We start from the raw sequence: 23,701 nt of genomic DNA on the forward strand, positions 1-23,701 counted from the left end.
TTAGTACCGGTATCATATCTGATACGGCACCATTCACAACCACTCTTTGTTCTCTATTACATAGCCAATTCCCTACCCATCTGCAGATATTTTCACCCAATCCTAGGTTCTCCATTTTATTAATCAATCTCTTGTGTGGGACAGTATCAAATGCTTTAGCGAAATCTAGGAAAATCACATCTACAGCATTTCCATTATCGAGGTTTTTGCTAACCTCTTCATAGAACCCTAGTAGATTAGTTTGGCATGAACGATTTTTCACGAACCCATGTTGGTTAGTACTGAGTAGACGGTGATGATCTAAATATTCCTGGATACCATCCCTTAAAAATCCTTCAAATAGTTTACCCACAATTGATGTTAAACTAACGGGTCTGTAATTAGCGGGATCTTCCTTTTTTCCTTTTTTGAATATTGGCACTACCTCTGCTATTCTCCAATCTTTTGGTACTATACCTGACGATAGTGACTTGCTAAAGATATAATGTAGGGGGGTAGCTAGTTCATCCCTTAATTCCATTAATACCCTCGGATGAATCCCATCTGGCCCTGGTGACTTATTTGTTTTGAGTTTGCTTAGCCTCAGTATTATTTCCTTCGGCGTGAAATCCACAATGAGATCTGGCTTATTTGTCCCGTTTGTGGTAAATGTTCGTTCCACAGTCTGCTCTCCCTTAGTAAATACTGATGAGAAGAACTCATTTAACAGTTTTGCTTTTCCCTTGTCCTCAGTAACACTTTTTCCACTAGTATCAGTTAGTGGGCTTATGTTTTCCTTAATTAAACGTTTACTATTTATGTATTTAAAAAACTTCTTTGGGTTGGTTTTGCTTTCAGTGGCTATGCACTCTTCATATAATATTTTAGCTGCTTTGATTACCCCTTTACAAGTTTTGTTTGATTCTTTGTATTTTGCGAACGCCTCCTCATTCAAGTTATTTTTATAGAATTTAAAGGCTCTGGTTTTATTGTTGATAGCTGACCTGACTTGGTTCGGATTGGTGGACCCAAGAGTCAGGTAATATCCAGCTGGCCATCTGCTGCTGCCCCCCTGCTGGGTCTGGTTCCAGAAAGTCTGGCCAGAGATATGCAGAGAAGTGTCAACACAAGATACAATACCCAGCTGATTACGTTGTGTGGTGGTCACCCCCTGTGGACAACCTTCCTGTTGATAGCAGGGGAATTGGATCACCCCCTGTGGACATAACATATGGGTGAATCCATGCAATGTTCTTTCCTGGCTATTTCCTGTCAGACTATATTTAGGCAAGAGCGATCTGATCTGGAAATACACGCAGCTATGGGGAATATAGACATATATGGAGAACAAGAGGGTACCGACGGACTAAAAAGTACATTAATCACTACACCTAATAAAATATAATAATTACAGTCTTACAGTGAGTCTGATAACTTCACATAGGCCATGCACCATTTTAGTTGCCCTTCTTTGTACAGTCTCTAATGTATTTATATCCTTCTGGAGATATGGCCTCCAGAACTGAACACAGTACTCTAGATGAGGTCGTACCAATGACCTATAAAGTGGCATTATTACTTCTTTCTTTCTACTGCTGATACCTCTCCCTATGCAACCAAGCATCTGACTTGCCTTCTTCATTGCTTTGTTACATTGCCTACCTGCTTGTAAGTACCCGGGAGTTATACTGGGTACATACAGCGATGGGAGGCGGGAGTTATACCGGGTACATACAATGATGGGGGGCGGGAGTTATACCGGGTACATACAATGATGGGGGGCGGGAGTTATACCGGGTACATACAATGATGGGGGGCGGGAGTTATACCGGCTACATACAATGATGGGGGGCGGGAGTTATACCGGGTACATACAATGATGGGAGGCAGGAGTTATACCGGCTACATACAATGATGGGGGGTGGGAGTTATACCGGGTACATACAATGATGGGAGGCGGGAGTTATACCGGGTACATACAGCGATGGGAGGCGGGAGTTATACCGGGTACATACAGCGAAGGGAGGCGGGAGTTATACCGGGTACATACAATGATGGGAGGCAGGAGTTATACCCGGTGTATACAGCGACAGGAAGTGGGACATTGGCTTATTGGGAGGTTACATTATCACCCAGATGAGGCAGTCATTGCGTTTATACACACACAATGTCATTATGTAGGCCTCAGGTGGCCGGCGGGAAGAGGTGAGAGAGTTTAATCTCTGGTGAAAATTGTGTTGGGGCTGTTATGGGCTGATGCCATCTGAAGTTAGCGGTACTGTAGCTAATTGGGCAAGCTGCAAAGAGATTGTTAATTCTCACCAATAGCAGCGGACTTGTGTGATCGAAAATGGGGGACTGTAGCATGAGTCTCTCCATCACCTGCTACTGCCCCCCCCCCCCATTCCTCCCCAGAAAATGGCCACCTACAAGCATGGTGTGGCCCAGGAACTAAACCTCAGACAGCCTCTATCACGGTACTGACACCATCTGGAAAAGATTTACAGCCCCCAAACATTTACAGCCTCTGTCTCCAGGGTGATGCGTCCCCCGGAATCTCTCTGTGCACTGTGAAGGTGCCCACAGACGCATCAATTATCGAATGCGTTTTGTACTTTTTAAGCACAAATTGCATCTTATGTACAATTATTGGATGGTGTTTATGTTCCCGGGAGCCCGATATTGTATGTCTAAAAAAGTATGTGCTGCACGTACTTTTTAGACTACATCTGAAATTTAACATTACAAACATGGATTCATCACATGCATCCAAGTGCACATCTCATAGCAAGCTGGAAGAAAAATTGTATAGAACCATTGTACAGTCAAAAACGCATAGCACAGTACAATTGAAGCGTCTGTGGGTACCTTGAGACCCAGCCAGATTCTGGGACATTATTGTCTGCCCATAATGAGATCTCATCTCTGCCTCGCACAAAGGGACGAAGCGACACATCCAATTACAACAAACATTTCAGGTTAGGCCAACAAAATAATAAGTATTTAGCAAACAATTAGGGACGACGTACACACGTGACCGCGAGGATACAAACACGCAAGCACAATGCAATGACATTACTGAGAGCAACGGTTCATGAGGCAGAAGACTGGGGTAACTCAGACGGACTGGCTACGAGTCAGGAACTCTCACCTGGGAGATTTACTAAACACAATAATCTGCAGAGTTTGCTCTAATACAACTGAAAATGACAGCAGAACACAAAGTACGAATCAGCAGGCCATCGGCCAAATGCGGCAGGACAACACGGACATTTACCAGCATTCACAGCAGCTTAGTAGATTTTGCCCTATACTGTATGTCTGGAAACAGCGGCTTTAAAGTGCTTTGTACTTCCTGGAACCCATAGAAAGTCAGCAGAACATGAGCGATTCCCTCATTAAAACATCTGCCTGCGGGGAACAGAGATCACACAGAGAAAAAGACACGTATAGATCCCTATCCTCTTCAGTAGTTCCCCTTATACCACCATTAATATATTTGCCTTTTGGGTTTTTGCATTTTTTGTCATTGAACTGTAATTTCCATGCTCCTAGTCATTCCTCTAATCTACCTAGATCATCAATAATTTGTGTTACCCCTGCTGGTGTGTCTGCCCTGCTGTATTCTTTTGTGTCCTCTGCATAAAGGTGCCCATACACGGAGGGATAACTCGCAATGGGCTAAAGCACCGTGTGGTTTGAACAACATGTGATGTAATCTAGTTCAGAAAGTACGTGCAGCACATACTTTTCGTTTTGAGCTGGGATGTGTGCGGGAGTGCACATCTAATTGCACACGGTAATTGTACCGTGTATGGGCACCTTAAGAAATACTTACCCTTCAATACCATTTGTAATGTCAACAAATGGTATTGAAGGTTAGGTATTTGATCTATACTTAAGTCACAGAATCAAAAAAGTCAGTAAGATTTGTGTGGCATGATCTCCCATCAGTAAATCCATGCTGTTTGGGATCCTGTTAATGGTTTGATTTACAGATGCAGTCGCGCTCATTTACTTTTCCTTTTACTGGTGTGAGGCTCACTGCGCAGTATTTGCTTGCCTCTTCGTTGCTTCCACTTTTGTGCAGTGGTACTACTTTAGCTCTTTTCCAGCATTACTGTAATTTGTGACTGGTTGAATACTTTCATTAATGGTGCTACGATCACATCTAATTTTAGTATCCTTGTATGTATCCCATCTGGCCCCATTGATTAATTTACTTTCAGTTTTGAGAGTCACACATACATACAATCACACACATAGTCACATAGACTGCACATCCTAGTTCAACACATTGTAACATGCTACCATGTTGAGATTTGTAGTGCCACACAGAAAAACAATAGAAAAGGTATCTAAACACGCTAAACACTAAAGCCCCAGGTTAAATTGGGGTTCTGGTTGTTCAGTAGACTATCTAGGTCAACATTGACAACATGCCCACAGAAGAAATAGATCAACATGGCAATGGTCAACACATGACATGAGTTTTTCACAATGTTTTTCCACCAAATGATTCGTTCATATAATCCGCATGGACTACAATCTTGTAAAAACAAATAACCATTCAGTTATGCTGTGCCATAGAAAGAGGAAAACCATCAACAAATTCATCCCAGGTGCCTGGAGGCAAGGTGGTGTTTGGTGCAAAGGGAAGACCGATATGGTGCATGTGTGTGTCTCAGCAGCCACCACTGCGTCACATCTCAGAGGAAGCTTCACCATTGCGTGCTGCAGTGCAGTGTGAGTGGTACTGGTGCTGCTAAACCTGAAGGTGCCCCTGCAGAGCTTGGTGCCTCCATTGTCCCTGACAAAAGCATTAGACATCAGCCACAAACCATCACTGATGTAGAGAGCACAGCAGGAAACTCCAGAGATTTTATATATAAAGCAGATTTGTGGTAAACAGAGCAGAAAACCTGGCCTGTATAAGTGATAGGGGAATACACAATAGCGTACTAGACCTTGTCAGATAACATACAGAGACAGGCCTGACGTGTGATTGATGAGGACACTGGTGTTTATCTGACCTCTCCTCCCCGCACATAAACTCTATCGGAGGCTGCCAGATGGCTCCACACGCTGTGTGGCAGACACGTGCCAGGGCGCTGTACTATCATGTGCTTTACATGTTCAGTGATGGCAGCACGCTCTGTACACGTATGCACGCTCGTCAGAGAACACGGCTCTGTGATTTCTGAATGATTTTTTTTCTATGCTTTATATTGTTACTAAATGGTGAGCGTTTGGCGTCGCTTCTTGCTATGTTATTTCTGTTGTCTTTTTTGGGGTATCAGATATGCACATGCGCAAAGCCTACAGTATACCATCAAACAAGATGGAACTGGTCCAAATTGGCCCCAATGTGAGGGGCCCCTTTCTCTCTCGGTAGCAGGCAGTGACTCTGGGGCGCATTTATCATTGGAATGTGATGCCGGCGAGGTGACATCGCCGGACATCGCATTGCGGTACCCTGCAATACCGCCGGGATGTATCATCTGGCAGGCGCAGGGCTCTGAAAAGAGCCCGTCCCTGCGATGCCCGGAGCAGGAAGCCGAGGGGTCTGCGCATGACCCCCCCCCCCCCGCTGACCACACTGCCGCTCGGGTGTAGCCATAGGCTGCAATGGGCTATCGCCACATTACAATGGCGATAGCCCAGGGGTGCGATGTTGATACATCGGGCAGCTTCGCATCCCCCATAGAAACCTATGGGGGATGCGGCTAGCGGCGCTGCAGGGGGGGAATCGCAGCAGGGATCGGAGATTCCTGCTGCGGTCCCACTTAATACATTTAGGGGGTACTTAATATTTGCGGTTAACCCCTGAAAACTGGTGTTTTCGGGGATTTAGCCGCAAATATTACTTGATAAATGGGCCCCTCTGAGCCCTAGCTGAGGCATGAGTGGGCACAGGCCGTGGCGGTCCTGACAGGTCAGTGTGTGCAGAGGGAGATGGGGCCTGTCACACATGCCAGTCGTTTAGTGTGCGCTTTTAGTTATCCCCTGTCCCAAACCTGACGTCACTGTAATTCCCACCCCCAAACCTACACAGCAGCGGCTCACGGAGTCAGTGCTTGTGAAAGGGACAACTGTCTGGTGATCTGGTCGAAACCAGTGTGTGTGAAATAGCCCTACGGCCTACCGAGTGCGCCATACGTACCCATCTTCAGAAACGTTACATGAGTGCGGCTGTTCGTACACCACAGAACCCGCAAATACCCTCATCCAATCAATGACAACTGACTGGCGACCATACACCATATTGGGAAGTGTGCAGACATAGTGACACATCCCCGGGTCGCACGCAGACTAAATACACAGCCATGCTGGGTCCACATACAGCCCTGGTCCCCGGCTCCCAGTCACCTACCTGTTTCTAGGGGGTAGGCTGCCGGCATCATTAAGGCCATGAGGACAAATAAGTTTGACAGAGGTTGTAAAGTAGTCTCCTTGTAGAGAAGCATATTGGCATTCCTTTCCGAGTGTCCCTGCGCCCGCAGCTGTGGTACCTTCGGTGTGAGAGTGTAACAGCTGTGGATCAGGCCCGGCTCACACCCTCCTCTTCCAGTAAGTAAACTTGGGATGTGACTCGTCAGCGAGCTGCCCAGGACACTTGTTTTATTAGGGTTTCCACCACAATGAGCCCTTGAGCTGAGCTTTTATCGGGTCCTAGAGGTCCTTTGTGCTCTGCATTTGTGTCTCTTGGTATCTATGACAACTATGGGAGTTTGATTGAGAAGCGGGTGAAAGGGGGTGGACTGGGCAGCACGGCACCTATGTAGGACGTCTGGGGAGACAGGCTATGTACAGGGGTGTGGACATCTGAGGGATGATACACTGTAGCGATACTGGGAATATAGAACGTCACACTCTACATTTCTTGTGAGAGCAGATGATGCCGACTGCTGTGCAATAGGGTGTGGGTGATGCACATGGACAGTAAGGGCGCAGGAGTCTGATAGGTGTCAGGCTGTTGAGGAATAAAGCATCAAAGTCCCATAGAAAAAGCATTGCAGCAAAGCCCCCGTCCAAATCTGTTTCTAAATTCAGTTGCCATAATGAATACTTTGTAACACTTTTGGGATATAGTATGGTTCCGGGATACTGTAACTTATCGGAATACAGTAACATATTTAATATTTTGGAATACTATAACGTATCAAGATACAGCAGCCTTTTCTGAGCGCACTGTAGAACACAATTTTTTATTTTTATTTTAAATCAGCGTGGTGGACTAGTCACAGTGGACTAGGTGGTGGTGTGCAGGCAGGAGTTAGCGTGCAGGCAGGGGGCAGCGGTGTGCAGTCAGGCGTTGTGCAGGCAGGAGTTAGCATGCAGGCAGGGGGTGGTGTATAGGCAGGGGGCAGCGGTGTGCAGTCAGGAGTTAGCGTGCAGTCAGGTGGTGTGCAGTCAGGTGGTGTGCAGGCAGGAGTTAGCATGCAGGCAGGGGGTGGTGTATAGGCAGGGGGCAGCGGTGTGCAGTCAGGAGTTAGCGTGCAGTCAGGTGGTGTGCAGTCAGGTGGTGTGCAGGCAGGAGTTAGCATGCAGGCAGGGGGTGGTGTATAGGCAGGGGGCAGCGGTGTGCAGTCAGGCGGTGTGCAGGCAGGAGTTAGCATGCAGGCAGGGGGTGGTATAGGCAGGGGGCAGCGGTGTGCAGTCAGGCGGTGTGCAGGCAGGAGTTAGCATGCAGGCAGGGGGTGGTGTATAGGCAGGGGGCAGCGGTGTGCAGTCAGGCGGTGTGCAGGCAGGAGTTAGCCTGCAGGCAGGGGGTGGTATAGGCAGGGGGCAGCGGTGTGCAGTCAGGTGGTGTGCAGGCAGGAGTTAGCATGCAGGCAGGGGGTGGTGTATAGGCAGGGGGCAGCGGTGTGCAGTCAGGTGGTGTGCAGGCAGGAGTTAGCGTGCAGGCAGGGGGTGGTGTATAGGCAGGGGGCAGCGGTGTGCAGTCAGGCGGTGTGCAGGCAGGAGTTAGCGTGCAGGCAGGGGGTGGTATAGGCAGGGGGCAGCGGTGTGCAGTCAGGCGGTGTGCAGGCAGGAGTTAGCGTGCAGGCAGGGGGTGGTGTATAGATTTAGGCAGGGGGCAGCGGTGTGCAGGCAGGGGGTGATGTATAGATATAGGCGGGGGCAGGGGGTGGTGTATAGATATAGGCGGGGGCAGCAGTGTGCAGGCAGGGGGTGGTGTATAGATTTAGGAAGGGGGCAGCGCTGTGCAGTCAGGTGGTGGGCAGGCAGGGGGTGGTGTATAGATATAGACGGGGGCAGCAGTGTGCAGGCAGGGGGTGGTGTATAGATTTAGGAAGGGTGCAGCGCTGTGCAGTCAGGTGATGGGCAGGCAGGGGGTGGTGTATAGATATAGGCAGGGGGCAGCGTTGTGCAGGCAGGCGGTGTGCAGGCAGGCGTTAGCGTGCAGGCAGGGGGTGGTGTATAGCTATAGGCAGGGGGCAGCGGTGTGCAGGCAGGCGGTGTGCAGGCAGGCGTTAGCGTGCAGGCAGGGGGTGGTGTATAGCTATAGGCAGGGGGCAGCGGTGTGCAGGCAGGCGGTGTGCAGGCAGGGGGTGGTGTATAGCTATAGGCAGGGGGCAGCGGTGTACAGGCAGGCGGTGTGCAGGCAGGGGGTGGTGTATAGATTTAGGCAGGGTGCAGCGCTGTGCAGTCAGGTGATGGGCAGGCAGGGGGTGGTGTATAGATATAGGCAGGGGGCAGCGTTGTGCAGGCAGGCGGTGTGCAGGCAGGGGGTGGTGTATAGCTATAGGCAGGGGGCAGCGGTGTGCAGGCAGGCGGTGTGCAGGCAGGCGTTAGCGTGCAGGCAGGGGGTGGTGTATAGCTATAGGCAGGGGGCAGCGGTGTGCAGGCAGGCGGTGTGCAGGCAGGGGGTGGTGTATAGATTTAGGCAGGGGGCAGCGGTGTGCAGTCAGGCGGCGGTGTATATATTTAGGCAGGGGGCAGCGGTGTGCAGGCACCCTCTGTGCCTCCCACTCCGCTCACTCTTTATTATGCCCCCTCTAAGCAGCATTGTAATGACAGTAGTGACCCAGATACTTTATAAACTTTGCAGTGCCTGCCTGTGACTCCCAGCAAAGGAATTGCACTGCGTGCAGCTGCCAGGCTGTTACCAGCCAGCCCCACTGCAGTCACATTATACCCATTCTCTTACCCACACAGTAATGTCCCGGACACAATATTATACCAGACACAGATAATGCCACTTGCACCATATTATGCCCCACAATGGAATGCCGGTACTTGTTTAGTTTCACGACGGCTGATATATCAGATGCGATATTGGCCGATATATCGGATGCAATATTGGCCGATATATCGGTCGATCTGATGCGATTTTTTACCTGTTCATAACCCCATTATCCACTACGCATGGAGTTGATTTTATATAGTGTGGCGAGCGCAGTAATCCGCGTACGCTCGCCACGCTTCCGGCTCGGTGGCTCGCTACACTATATAAAATCAACTCCATGCGTAGTGGATAGTGGGGTTATGAACAGGTAAAAAAATCGCATTGGATCACATCGGCTCGGCCGCCGTGAAACTAATATATCGGCCGCCGTGAAACTAAACAAGTACCGGAATGCCTGACATCATATTAACCCCTTTGGTGGTATGCCCGGAAATTTTCCGCCGCAGCAGGCTGTCCCGGAAACTTTGCAGGCATACCACTAACATAGAATAGGTCCAGGTGTGCACCACTGGCACAGCACCTCTAGCCCCCCCCCCCCATCACCTTTGCTCCGGCGTACGCTGGAGCTCCCCTGAACCAGCCACCAACTGCCACTCATGTTACAGCAGCAGTGACGTTGGCGGCAGGCTCGGGTATGTTCGGCGCGGCTCAGGAGCGCTCGGGCACCCAAGTCTTCCCGAGCCGCCACGGACATCCCCCAGCCTGCCGCCGACGTCACTGCTGAAATTGACAGGCGGCTAAGGCAGCTGCGTACAAACGCCGGAGCGGAGGGGGGGGGCGGGGACATCCAACGTCCTGTGGTGGGTTTTGCTGGGGCAGGACAAACCTGCCCTAGCAAAACCCACCACTCAAGGGGTTAATGTCACACAAATATGACCTTTAACAATTTTACCTAACTTATACCACTTTCAGACCTTTTCACACTGAGCCCGGGTTTAAATGCTGGGTTTGCTCGACCCGGGTTATTCTCTTCGGTGCCTTACTGCACCTCTGCGATATTCCGTATTATGTGTACAATGTGAAAAGGGTATTAGTAATGCCACTTACATTATGCTACACTACCTGCGTGTAGTCATGGAGTTCATGATAATGCTGCGGTCTGGGCTCTTTTCGTGCATGCCTCCTCAATCTAGTAAATGTCTCTCCCAATAACGCTACACCTCTTTCAGAATTGCCTGCTGCCATTTTGGACAGTATTCCATGGGGGCGGGCAGAACACATCGGCAGCCATGACGGCAGGCTCCCTGTACATATGTATGGCTCTCTGGGCCCTAGAAATTACCAAGCGATCAGTAAAGGCAATGTGATACCGCCCAATGTTATAGTCTGTACAAGTGGTACATTACAGTACAGTAGGAGCCTACAGGCAGTATAGTACAGTAATAGCCAGTAGTGGACAGCAGTCAGTACAGTATAGTACAGTAATAGCCAGTAGTAGACAGCAGTCAGTGCAGTATAGTACAGTAATAGCCAGTAGTGGACAGCAGTCAGTACAGTATAGTACAGTAATAGCCAGTAGTGGACAGCAGTCAGTACAGTATAGTACAGTAATAGCCAGTAGTGGACAGCAGTCAGTACAGTATAGTACAGTAATAGCCAGTAGTAGACAGCAGTCAGTGCAGTATATAGTACAGTAATAGCCAGTAGTGGACAGCAGTCAGTACAGTATAGTACAGTAATAGCCAGTAGTGGACAGCAGTCAGTACAGTATAGTACAGTAATAGCCAGTAGTGGACAGCAGTCAGTACAGTATAGTACAGTAATAGCCAGTAGTGGACAGCAGTCAGTACAGTATAGTACAGTAATAGCCAGTAGTGGACAGCAGTCAGTACAGTATAGTACAGTAATAGCCAGTAGTAGACAGCAGTCAGTGCAGTATAGTACAGTAATAGCCAGTAGTAGATAGCAGTCAGTGCAGTATAGTACAGTAATAGCCAGTAGTGGACAGCAGTCAGTACAGTATAGTACAGTAATAGCCAGTAGTAGACAGCAGTCAGTACAGTATAGTATAATACAGTAATAGCCAGTAGTAGACAGCAGTCAGTACAGTATAGTACAGTAATAGCCAGTAGTAGACAGCAGTCAGTACAGTATAGTACAGTAAAAGCCAGTAGTAGACAGCAGTCAGTGCAGTATAGTACAGTAATAGCCAGTAGTGGACAGCAGTCAGTACAGTATAGTACAGTAATAGCCAGTAGTAGACAGCAGTCAGTACAGTATAGTACAGTAATAGCCAGTAGTAGACAGCAGTCAGTGCAGTATAGTACAGTAATAGCCAGTAGTGGACAGCAGTCAGTGCAGTATAGTACAGTAATAGCCAGTAGTGGACAGCAGTCAGTACAGTATAGTACAGTAATAGCCAGTAGTAGACAGCAGTCAGTACAGTACAGTAATAGCCAGTAGTAGACAGCAGTCAGTACAGTATAGTACAGTAATAGCCAGTAGTAGACAGCAGTCAGTATAGTATAGTACAGTAAAAGCCAGTAGTAGCCAGCAGTCAGTGCAGTATAGTACAGTAATAGCCAGTAGTGGACAGCAGTCAGTACAGTATAGTACAGTAATAGCCAGTAGTGGACAGCAGTCAGTACAGTATAGTACAGTAATAGCCAGTAGTAGACAGCAGTCAGTACAGTATAGTACAGTATTAGCCAGTAGTAGACAGCAGTCAGTACAGTACAGGAATAGCCAGTAGTAGACAGCAGTCAGTACAGTATAGTACAGTAATAGTCAGTAGTAGACAGCAGTCAGTACAGTACAGTAATAGCCAGTAGTAGACAGCAGTCAGTACAGTACAGTAATAGCCAGTAGTAGACAGCAGTCAGTACAGTATATTACAGTAATAGCCAGTAGTAGACAGCAGTCATTACAGTATAGTACAGTAATAGCCAGTAGTAGACAGCAGTCAGTACAGTACAGTAATAGCCAGTAGTAGACAGCAGTCAGTACAGTACAATATAGTACAGTAATAGCCAGTAGTAGACAGCAGTCAGTACAGTATAGTATAATACAGTAATAGCCAGTAGTAGACAGCAGTCAGTACAGTATAGTATAATACAGTAATAGCCAGTAGTAGACAGCAGTCAGTACAGTATAGTACAGTAATAGCCAGTAGTAGTCAGCAGTCAGTACAGTATAGTTCAGTAATAGCCAGTAGTAGACAGCAGTCAGTACAGTTACATAGGGGGTTATTCTAGTTCACTCTTTCTGACAAAATCCTTCTTAAATGGAGAAAACCATGTGCACTGCAGGGGGGCAGATGTAAAATGTGTAGAGAGAATTAGATTTGGGTGAGTTATTTTGTTTCTGTGCAGGGAAAATACTGACTGCCTTATTTCTACACTGCAAAATAGATCTCACTTTGAAGTAAAACCCCACCCAAATCAAATTCTCTCTGCACAAGTAACATCTGCCCCACCTGCAGTGCACATGGTTTTGTCAGAAAGAGTGAACTAGTATAAGGCCCGTAGTTACATAGTAGGTGAGGCTGAATAAAGACTTGCGTCCATCTAGTTTAACCTATGTTTATAGTAGCTTATCCCTTGTTGTATAGTATGTTCTGATATACAGAATAGTACAGTAATAGCCAGTAGTAGACAGCAGTCAGTACAGTAATAGCCAGTAGTGCACAGCAGTCAGTACAGTATAGTACAGTAATAGCCAGTAGTGGACAGCAGTCAGTACAGTACAGTAATAGCCAGTAGTAGACAGCAGTCAGTACAGTATATTACAGTAATAGCCAGTAGTAGACAGCAGTCAGTACAGTATAGTACCGTAATAGCCAGTAGTAGACAGCAGTCAGTACAATATAGTACAGTAATAGCCAGTAGTAGACAGCAGTCAGTACAGTATAGTACAGTAAAAGCCAGTAGTGGACAGCAGTCAGTACAGTATAGTACAGTAATAGCCAGTAGTGGACAGCAGTCAGTACAGTATAGTACAATAATAGCCAGTAGTAGACAGCAGTCAGTACAGTATAGTACAGTAATAGCCAGTAGTAGACAGCAGTCAGTACAGTATAGTACAGTAATAGCCAGTAGTAGACAGCAGTCAGTACAGTATAGTACAGTAATAGCCAGTAGTGGACAGCAGTCAGTACAATATAGTACAATAATAGCCAGTAGTGGACAGCAGTGAGTACAGTAATAGCCAGTAGTAGACAGCAGTCAGTACAGTATAGTACAGTAATAGCCAGTAGTAGACAGCAGTCAGTACAGTATAGTATAATACAGTAATAGCCAGTAGTAGACAGCAGTCAGTACAGTATAGTACAGTACAGTAATAGCCAGTAGCAGACAGCAGCCAGTACAGTATAGTATAATACAGTAATAGCCAGTAGTAGACAGCAGTCAGTACAGTATAGTACAGTAATAGCCAGTAGTAGACAGCAGTCAGTACAGTATAGTATAATACAGTAATAGCCAGTAGTAGACAGCAGTCAGTACAGTATAGTATAATACAGTAATAGCCAGTAGTAGACAGCAGTCAGTACAGTACAGTATAATACAGTAATAGCCAGTAGTAGACAGCAGTCAGTACAGTATAGTACAGTAATAGCCAGTAGTAGACAGCAGTCAGTACAGTATAGTATAGTACAGTAATAGCCAGTAGTAGACAGCAGTCAGTACAGTATAATACAGTAATAGCCAGTAGTAGACAGCAGTCAGTACAGTATAGTACAGTAATAGCCAGTAGTAGACAGCAGTCAGTACAGTATAGTTCAGTAATAGCCAGTAGTAGACAGCAGTCAGTACAGTTACATAGGGGTTATTCTAGTTCACTCTTTCTGACAAAATCCTTCTTAAATGGAGAAAACCATGTGCACTGCAGGGGGGCAGATGTAAAATGTGTAGAGAGAATTAGATTTGGGTGAGTTATTTTGTTTCTGTGCAGGGAAAATACTGACTGCCTTATTTCTACACTGCAAAATAGATCTCACTTTGAAGTAAAACCCCACCCAAATCAAATTCTCTCTGCACAAGTAACATCTGCCCCACCTGCAGTGCACATGGTTTTGTCAGAAAGAGTGAACTAGTATAAGGCCCGTAGTTACATAGTAGGTGAGGCTGAATAAAGACTTGCGTCCATCTAGTTTAACCTATGTTTATAGTAGCTTATCCCTTGTTGTATAGTATGTTCTGATATACAGAATAGTACAGTAATAGCCAGTAGTAGACAGCAGTCAGTACAGTATAGTACAGTAATAGCCAGTAGTGCACAGCAGTCAGTACAGTATAGTACAGTAATAGCCAGTAGTGGACAGCAGTCAGTACAGTACAGTAATAGCCAGTAGTAGACAGCAGTCAGTACAGTATATTACAGTAATAGCCAGTAGTAGACAGCAGTCAGTACAGTATAGTACCGTAATAGCCAGTAGTAGACAGCAGTCAGTACAATATAGTACAGTAATAGCCAGTAGTAGACAGCAGTCAGTACAGTATAGTACAGTAAAAGCCAGTAGTGGACAGCAGTCAGTACAGTATAGTACAGTAATAGCCAGTAGTGGACAGCAGTCAGTACAGTATAGTACAATAATAGCCAGTAGTAGGCAGCAGTCAGTACAGTATAGTACAGTAATAGCCAGTAGTAGACAGCAGTCAGTACAGTATAGTACAGTAATAGCCAGTAGTAGACAGAAGTCAGTACAGTATAGTACAGTAATAGCCAGTAGTGGACAGCAGTCAGTACAATATAGTACAATAATAGCCAGTAGTGGACAGCAGTGAGTACAGTAATAGCCAGTAGTAGACAGCAGTCAGTACAGTATAGTACAGTAATAGCCAGTAGTAGACAGCAGTCAGTACAGTATAGTATAATACAGTAATAGCCAGTAGTAGACAGCAGTCAGTACAGTATAGTACAGTACAGTAATAGCCAGTAGCAGACAGCAGCCAGTACAGTATAGTATAATACAGTAATAGCCAGTAGTAGACAGCAGTCAGTACAGTATAGTACAGTAATAGCCAGTAGTAGACAGCAGTCAGTACAGTATAGTATAATACAGTAATAGCCAGTAGTAGACAGCAGTCAGTACAGTACAATACAGTAATAGCCAGTAGTAGACAGCAGTCAGTACAGTATAGTACAGTAATAGCCAGTAGTAGACAGCAGTCAGTACAGTATAGTATAATACAGTAATAGCCAGTAGTAGACAGCAGTCAGTACAGTATAGTATAGTACAGTAATAGCCAGTAGTAGACAGCAGTCAGTACAGTATAGTATAATACAGTAGTAGACAGCAGTCAGTACAGTATAATACAGTAATAGCCAGTAGTAGACAGCAGTCAGTACAGTATAGTACAGTAATAGCCAGTAGTAGACAGCAGTCAGTACAGTATAGTTCCATAGTAGTTGAAAAAAGACTGTAGTCCATCAAGTTCAACCTATATATGATTTCCTACCGTGATGACCCACATGAGGCTACTGCCTATCTGTTGTAATCTAGACTCCCAAATGACCCAAAAATAGCTGTCCTATTTTTAACTGATCCACTCTAGTTCATGATGAGGAATATAACCTTACCACACCTAACCTTGCTATTCTTTCCTCACAGCCCAATGTAACCATATCTATCCTGGCTAGCCGTTCCTCATAGCCCAATGTAACCACCCCTAACCTGGCTAGCCTTTCCTTATAGCCCAATGTAACCACATCTAATGTGGCTAGCCTTTCCTCATAGCCCAATGTAACCACACCTAACCTGGCTAGCCTTTCCTCATAGCCCAATGTAACCACACCTAACCTGGCTAGCCTTTCCTTATAGCCCAATGTAACCACCCCTAACCTGGCTAGCCTTTTCTCATATCCCAATGTTACCACCCCTAACCTGGCTAGCCTTTCCTCATAGCCCAATGTAACCACACCTAACCTGGCTAGCCTTTCCTCATAGCCCAATGTAACCACCCCTAATCTGGCTAGCCGTTCCTCATAGCCCAATGTAACCACCCCTAACCTGGCTAGCTTTTCCTCATAGCCCAATGTAACCACACCTAACCTGGCTAGCCTTTCCTCATATCCCAATGTAACCACACCTAACCTGGCTAGCCTTTCCTCATAGCACAATACAACCACACCTAACCTGGCTAGCCTATCCTCATAGCCCAATGTAATCACACCTAACCTGGCTAGCCTTTCCTCATAGCCCAATGTAACCACCACTAACCTGGCTAGCCTTTCCTCATAGCCCAATGTAACCACACCTGACCTGGCTAGCCGTTCCTCATAGCCCAATGTAACCACACCTGACCTGGCTAGCCGTTCCTCATAGCCCAATGTAACCACACCTGACCTGGCTAGTCGTTCCTCATAGCCCAATGTAACCACACCTAACCTGGCTAGCCGTTCCTCATAGCCCAATGTAACCACCCCTAACCTGGCTAGCCTTTCCTCATAGCCCAATGTAACCACCCCTAACCTGGCTAGCCTTTCCTCATAGCCCAATGTAACCACACCAGACCTTGCTAGTCTTTCCTCATAGCCCAATGTAACCACTCCTAACCTGGCTAGCCTATCCTCATAGCCCAATGTAATCACACCAGACCTCGCTAGTCTTTCCTCATAGTCCAATGTAACCACACCTAACCTGGCTAGCCTTTCCTCATAGCCCAATGTAACCACCCCTAACCTGGCTAGTCTTTCCTCACAGCCCAATGTAACCATATCTATCCTGGCTAGCCTTTCCTCGTAGCCCAATGTAACCATACCTAACCTGGCTAGTCATTCCTCACAGCCCAATGTAACCATAGCTATCCTGGCTAGCCTTTCCTCATAGCCCAATGTAACCATACCTGACCTGGCTAGCCTTTCATCATAGCCCAATGTAACCACACCTAACCTGGCTAGCCTCATATCACAATGAAACACCTAACCTGGCTAGCCTATCCTCATAGCCCAATGTAATCACACCAGACCTCGCTAGTCTTTCCTCATAGCCCAATGTAATCACACCAGACCTCGCTAGTCTTACCTCATAGCCCAATGTAACCACCCCTAATCTGGCTAGCCGTTCCTCATAGCCCAATGTAACCACCCCTAACCTGGCAAGCCTTTCCTCATAGCCCAATGTAACCACCCCTAACCTGGCTAGCCTTTCCTCATAGCCCAAAGTAACCACACCTGACCTGGCTAGTCGTTCTTCATAGCCCAATGTAACCACACCTAACCTGGCTAGCCTTTCCTCATAGCCCAATGTAACCACACCTAACCTGGCTAGCCTTTCCTCATAGCCCAATGTAACCACCCCTAACCTGGCTAGCCTATCCTCATAGCCACCAGATCTCGCTAGTCTTTCCTCATAGCCCAATGTAACCACTCCTAACCTGGCTAGCCTATCCTCATAGCCCAATGTAATCACACCAGACCTCGCTAGTCTTTCCTCATAGCCCAATGTAACCACTCCTAACCTGGCTAGCCTATCCTCATAGCCCAATGTAATCACACCAGACCTCGCTAGTCTTTCCTCATAGTCCAATGTAACCACACCTAACCTGGCTAGCCTTTCCTCATAGCCCAATGTAAACATATCTATCCTGGCTAGCCTTTCCTCGTAGCCCAATGTAACCATACCTCACCTGGCTAGTCATTCCTCACAGCCCAATGTAACCATAGCTATCCTGGCTAGCCTTTCCCCATAGCCCAATGTAACCATACCTGACCTGGCTAGCCTTTCATCATAGCCCAATGTAACCACACTTAACCTGGCTAGCCTTTCCTCATATCCCAATGGAACACCTAACCTGGCTAGCCTATCCTCATAGCACAATGTAATCACAACAGACCTCGCTAGTCTTTCCTCATAGCCCAATGTAACCACCCCTAACCTGGCTAGCCTTTCCTCATAGCCCAACGTAACCAACCTCTAACCTGGCTAGTCTTTCCTCACAGCCCAATGTAACCACCCCTAACCTGGCTAGCCTTTCCTCATAGCCCAATGTAATCACACCAGACCTCGCTAGTCTTTTCTCATAGCCCAATGTAACCACTCCTAACCTGGCTAGCCTATCCTCATAGCCCAATGTAATCACACCAGACCTCACTAGTCTTACCTCATAGCCCAATGTAACCACCCCTAACCTGGCTAGTCTTTCCTCGTAGCCCAATGTAACCACACCTAACCTGGCTAGTCTTTCCTCGTAGACCAATGTAACCACACCTAACCTGGCTAGTCTTTCCTCGTAGCCCAATGTAACCATAGCTATCCTGGCTAGCCTTTCCTCATAGCCCAATGTAGCCATACCTAACCTAGATAGCCTTTCCTCATAGCCCAATATTACCATACCTAACCTGGCTAGCCTTTCCTGACCTTTCTTCTAGATCCCCCATGGCAGTCATCACATGTGGGTAATACCCCAGCAGTTAATTCCCTGGGTGGGATATAACATATACTATACATACCAACAGAAATGAAGACGATCCATCTTTCTTTCCCCTTTTTCTTTTCATATTACAGCACTGAGAACTTTTCTCCCAAACCTGCCATCTGCTGATGATAGAACATAAATTGTATAGTGCTTGGTAAACGCATGAGCCGAAGCCCAACCCGCAGCTTTACATAAATCAGTGATCAATGCAGATCCTTTCTCTGCCCAGGAAGCTGCCATGGCCCTAGTCAAATGCGCATTCAACCTCTTTGGGGATTCTTGCTTATTCGTTTTAGAAGCCTCTGAAATACAAGTTATAATCCATCTAGCAATCATGACTTTTGACGCTCCATGCCCTTTTTTTTTGCCTTCTGTTAGCATGAACAACCTCTTTGTTTTCCTAACGACCTCCGATCTTTGTACATATACTCTCAGGGCCCTCACCGCATCAAGCTTATTCAGCCACTTTAAGATTGCTCGGATTTGCACAAAAGGAGATAGAACTATCTCCTGATTTATGTCAACATCCGACACAACTGCAAAAATTGAGGATTGGTACGCAGTACCACTTTAACATTAAGAAAATTCTGGAAGGGCTGTTCCGCCCACAACGCTTGCAACTCGGAAACCCTTCTCACCGACGTTACAGCGACTAAGAATACTACCTTCCACATCAGTAGCTTAAATGGAATGTCCCGTAATGGTCTGAAGGGCACATCTGCCCATTTATTATTTATTTAGTTTCTTATATAGCGCAGCAGTTTTCGTGGTACTCTTTACCTAGGAGGGCGCCCATCGCATGTACCAAAAAAATCGCATGCGATGCGACCGACGCGATTACCGCGATTTCCCATAGGGAACAATGTTAAATGTCCCAAATGACCCGATTTTCCATAGGGAACAATGTTAAATGGCCCACAGAGGCCAAATAGGCACCCTGAAGTGTGAAATGGCCCCCCCAATTGTTAACGCCACCCCACGATCAACGTCAACCCGAAGCGGTACGCGTCCTACGACCTTTTCATACCCCCACTATCCACGTCGGCGTGGAGTTGAGAATAGAAAGTGTGGCGAGCGCAGCGAGCCCGAAGTGTGGCGAGCACAGCGAGCCTCGCGAGGGGACGCGGACACCTGTGAAGCCCGCGAGGGGAGGCGTAAACCTGTGAAGGTGTCCGCCTCCGCTCGCCACACTTTCTATTCTCAACTCCACGCCGACCTGGATAGTGGGGTATGAAAAGGTCGTAGGACGCGTACCGCTGCGCTCGCCACGCTTCGGGTTGACGTTGATCGTGGGGTGGCGTTAACAATTGGGGGAGCCATTTCACACTTCAGGGTGCCTATTTGGCCTCTGTGGGCCATTTAACATTGTTGGTTACGGGTAGGTAGTGAGATTACTGCGCCACAGACCTATTATTCTGGATGTAGCAGCTGGGTGTACGGGTACACTACTTAATACCCGATAGACGTAAGTGTAGACAGGTGTGGGTGGGGCACCCTGCGCTTACTGACCAGAATATAATAGGAGATGGAAAGTACAAGTGAGATAAAAAGATTGAGAAATACGAAATTAAATTACCTTACACAAAGTGTGATAAAATAAAATAATAATTTATTCAAAAACTGATAATGTGCACAATTAGCACCACAAGGATATTCTAGTGGTTTAGCATATATAAAAAAGAGAGCTATTAAAACATCTAATACCGGTATACAAATGGACACAAGGGGACTGGGTAACATAGACAAAACAATACATGTAAAAGTCCAGTACCGGTATAGTCCTTGTTCAGCAGCAGCTGAATTTGGCTCCTTTATGTGGAGAGGTGTCAGAGTCAATAAAAATATGAGTACCTGGTATTCCAAAAATTGCAGGGGGTGTCTGCCGGCAGACTTACCCTTCTAAGCTGTGTGTGTACGACGGCAATATCAGGATATCCACAGCATCAACTAGTTTCGCCCACGGGCTTCTTCACCATCCTGAAGAAGCCCGTGGGCGAAACTAGTTGATGCTGTGGATACCCTGATATTGCCGTCGTACACACACGGCTTAGAAGGGTAAGTCTGCCGGCAGACACCCCCTGCAATTTTTGGAATACCAGGTACTCATATTTTTATTGACTCTGACACCTCTCCACATAAAGGAGCCAAATTCAGCTGCTGCTGAACAAGGACTATACCGGTACTGGACTTTTACATGTATTGTTTTGTCTATGTTACCCAGTCCCCTTGTGTCCATTTGTATACCGGTATTAGATGTTTTAATAGCTCTCTTTTTTATATATGCTAAACCACTAGAATATCCTTGTGGTGCTTATTGTGCACATTATCAGTTTTTGAATAAATTATTATTTTATTTTATCACACTTTGTGTAAGGTAATTTAATTTCGTATTTCTCAATCTTTTTATCTCACTTGTACTTTCCATCTCCTATTATATTCTGGTCAGTAAGCGCAGGGTGCCCCACCCACACCTGTCTACATTTAACATTGTTCCCTATGGAAAATTGGGTCAATTGCGTCGGTCGCATCGCATGCGATTTTTTTGGTCGCATGCGATGCGACCGACGCAATTTTTTTACCTTACGATGCCCAAGATCAAAATCGTGGGCACCCTTCTAGGTAAAGAGTACCGATTCCGTTGTGTTTTGTTGAGTAAAAACTTTGTAACAACAGACAGACTTGGAGGTAGGAGGGTCCTGCTGCAAGCTTACAATCTATAGGGACATACAGTAGGAGGGAAACACAAGGACAGGCACCAGTAATAGCATAGCAGTTACCAAGTCCAGAAGGGAAGCTATATAAGTGCCTCAGAGGGTTATGTGTGCGGTATATAAATATGATAGGCTTGCCTGAAGAGGTGAGTTTTCAGGGAACACTTGAAAGTTTGTAGGCTAGTGGAGAGTCTTATTGTGCGTGGAAGGGCATTCCATAGGATGGGAGCAGCCCGATGAAAGTCCTGTACTAGTGAATGGGAGCTAGTGATCCATGCAGAACAGAGAAGCCTTGCTAGGAAGATCAGCCAAGCAACAGCATTTAGAATAGATTGCAGTGGCGAAAGTCTGTTCTTGGGAAGACCAGTTAGGAGACTATTGCAATAATCAATGCGGGATAGAATGAGTGCATGGATAAGAGATTTAGTAGTGTATTGTGTGAAATAGGGTTGTATTTTGGATATACTTTTTAGATGCATGTAACATGATTTGGAGACCAATTGAATGTGGGGATAAAAGGACAGTTCAGAGTCGAGAATGACGGAGCAATGAGCTTGTGGGGTAGGGTAGATTGTCGAGTAGTCAACAGTGATAGAGATATTAGGTTAGTAACTGCTCTTGGTCGGTGGGAATATAAATAATTCCATTTTGGAAATCTTCAGTTTGAGGTGGCGAGAATACATCCAAGATGAGATGGCAGAGAGGCATTCAGAGACTCGGCCCAAGACCGCTGGTGACAACTCTGGGGATAGATTTGAGTATCGTCTGCATATAAGTGATACTGAAATCCGAAAGAGCTGATTAGTTTGCAAAGAGATGAGGTATAGATTCAGAAAAGCAGAGGACCTAAGACTGAGCCTTGAGGAACTCCAACTGACAGAGGTAGTGAAGAGGAAGTAGAGTCAGAGAAGCGAACAGTGAAAGAGCGATCAGATAGGTAAGATGATAACCAGGAAAGGGCTGTATAATTAATACGTAGGGAGTGCAGTGTGTGTAAGAGAAGAGTGTGATCCAGTGTCATACGCAGCAGAAAGATCTAGAAGAAGAAGTAGTAATGGCCTTGAGACTTGGCTGTTACCAGATCATTCACCACTTTAGTTAGTGCTGTCTCAGTGGAGTATTGGGAACGAAAGCCTGACTGAAGCGGGTCTAATAGGGTATGAGAGTTAAGAAAGTGTGTGAGGAGAGAGTAGACAAGTCTCTCTCGACTCTAGCTTGGAGAGGCATGGGAGCTGAGAGATAGAGGTTGTTTTGTTTTTCACTGTCTCTGGTCCTGTCCACTAGCACACCGTTTCTGGTCGAAAACATGCCGATTTGTCATGGAACACTTAGTAAATTATATACCTTTCAATGCAGAATGGGCTATATTTGGGATCATTCCCACAATTATTATTGGCAGTAAATGCTGTTGCTTGCTTAACTATATTACAGGGATGGATTTCTCCTCAACCCCCCTCTATTGCTCTCTTCAAAACTAAGCTTCACCACATCTCATTGGCTTAAAACGACTTTAGACAAATTAACCCCTAGATTCTTTGAAACCTGGGAGAGTTATATAGCCACCCTGCTCATAGAGTTTTGAAGGATTGAAGCCACACAGTATGGTATGAGAGGAGATTACTTGTAGGTGACCTCCCTATTATTTTGAATGGCTATTTTCGGTTTTTACTGATGGGCTTTTTAGACTCCGGACTCCCAGCTGTCACTGTTGTCATTATTGTTTATTACTGTAATCATCATAATACTATTTGTTTGATGTGCCTAATGAGGATCAAACAATAGATGAGTTTATTCAAGTTTTCACGCATTATTATTTGAAAATATGATTGTAGATCTACGCTTTGATTGTGTAACAAAAAATTTAATATTGTTCAAACAAATCTTACTAATGTTTATTGTTGAAAATGTGCAGTGTCTTGAATGAAACAATTATGGTGAGATAACTCTATACCTGCAATGCAACATTTCAATAAAAAGTTAATAAAAAAAAAAAGATTGCAGATATTAGTTAAGGTTGGGATAAGCACAGGAGATAGAGTTTTAGGGGGAAATTTACTAAGAATACGAATAAAAAAAAATTGTACTGGTATTCTTAATATGAATTAATACGACTGCATACCAGCCGTATGGTAAAAAATAATTCTTTTGAATGGTATTTTCTGTCGTATTCTATCGATGGTGTAATCATTCGTATTTGTAAATACAAATACCAATGTCCCATCAATACGAATACGTATACGCCAAAAAAATTGTATTTTCGTATCAAAATACAAATTTTTTTCTCAAATTTTTCTTAGTAAATTTCCCCCTTAATGACTTCCAGGTATAGGATCGAGGGGAGAGGTAGTAGAGTAGGAGGATAAGAAGAGTGTGGATACTCCTTTTTCAGTTGTGGGCTCAAATGAAGAGAAAGTGCCAGAGGGTTGAGGTGGGCAAAAAAGTGGATTAGAGGTTGTGGAAGA

At 45.8% G+C, this 23,701-nt stretch overlaps 1 protein-coding gene across 4 annotated transcripts in view; it reads right to left on the reverse strand.

Moving 5' to 3' along the window:
- The window catches only part of LDLRAD2 (low density lipoprotein receptor class A domain containing 2), a 41,095-nt gene extending 21,741 nt beyond the window's left edge, over nucleotides 1-19,354 (reverse strand). For 2 of the 4 annotated variants that reach the window (XM_083161782.1, XM_083161781.1), the window contains exon 1: nucleotides 6,353-6,812. In XM_083161782.1, coding sequence (XP_083017908.1) covers nucleotides 6,353-6,446 — 94 coding nt within the window. In that variant the 5' untranslated portion in view covers nucleotides 6,447-6,812. Of the gene's footprint in view, nucleotides 1-3,256; nucleotides 4,226-6,352; nucleotides 6,813-18,562 lie in introns of those variants that run through there. The other 2 variants (XM_083161784.1, XM_083161783.1) reach the window with 2 other exon arrangements.
- Nucleotides 19,355-23,701: the final 4,347 nt, after the last annotated feature.

This window comes from Crinia signifera, chromosome 19, assembly GCF_055691185.1.
Source record: "Crinia signifera chromosome 19, ASM5569118v1, whole genome shotgun sequence".
NCBI lineage: Eukaryota > Metazoa > Chordata > Amphibia > Anura > Myobatrachidae > Crinia > Crinia signifera.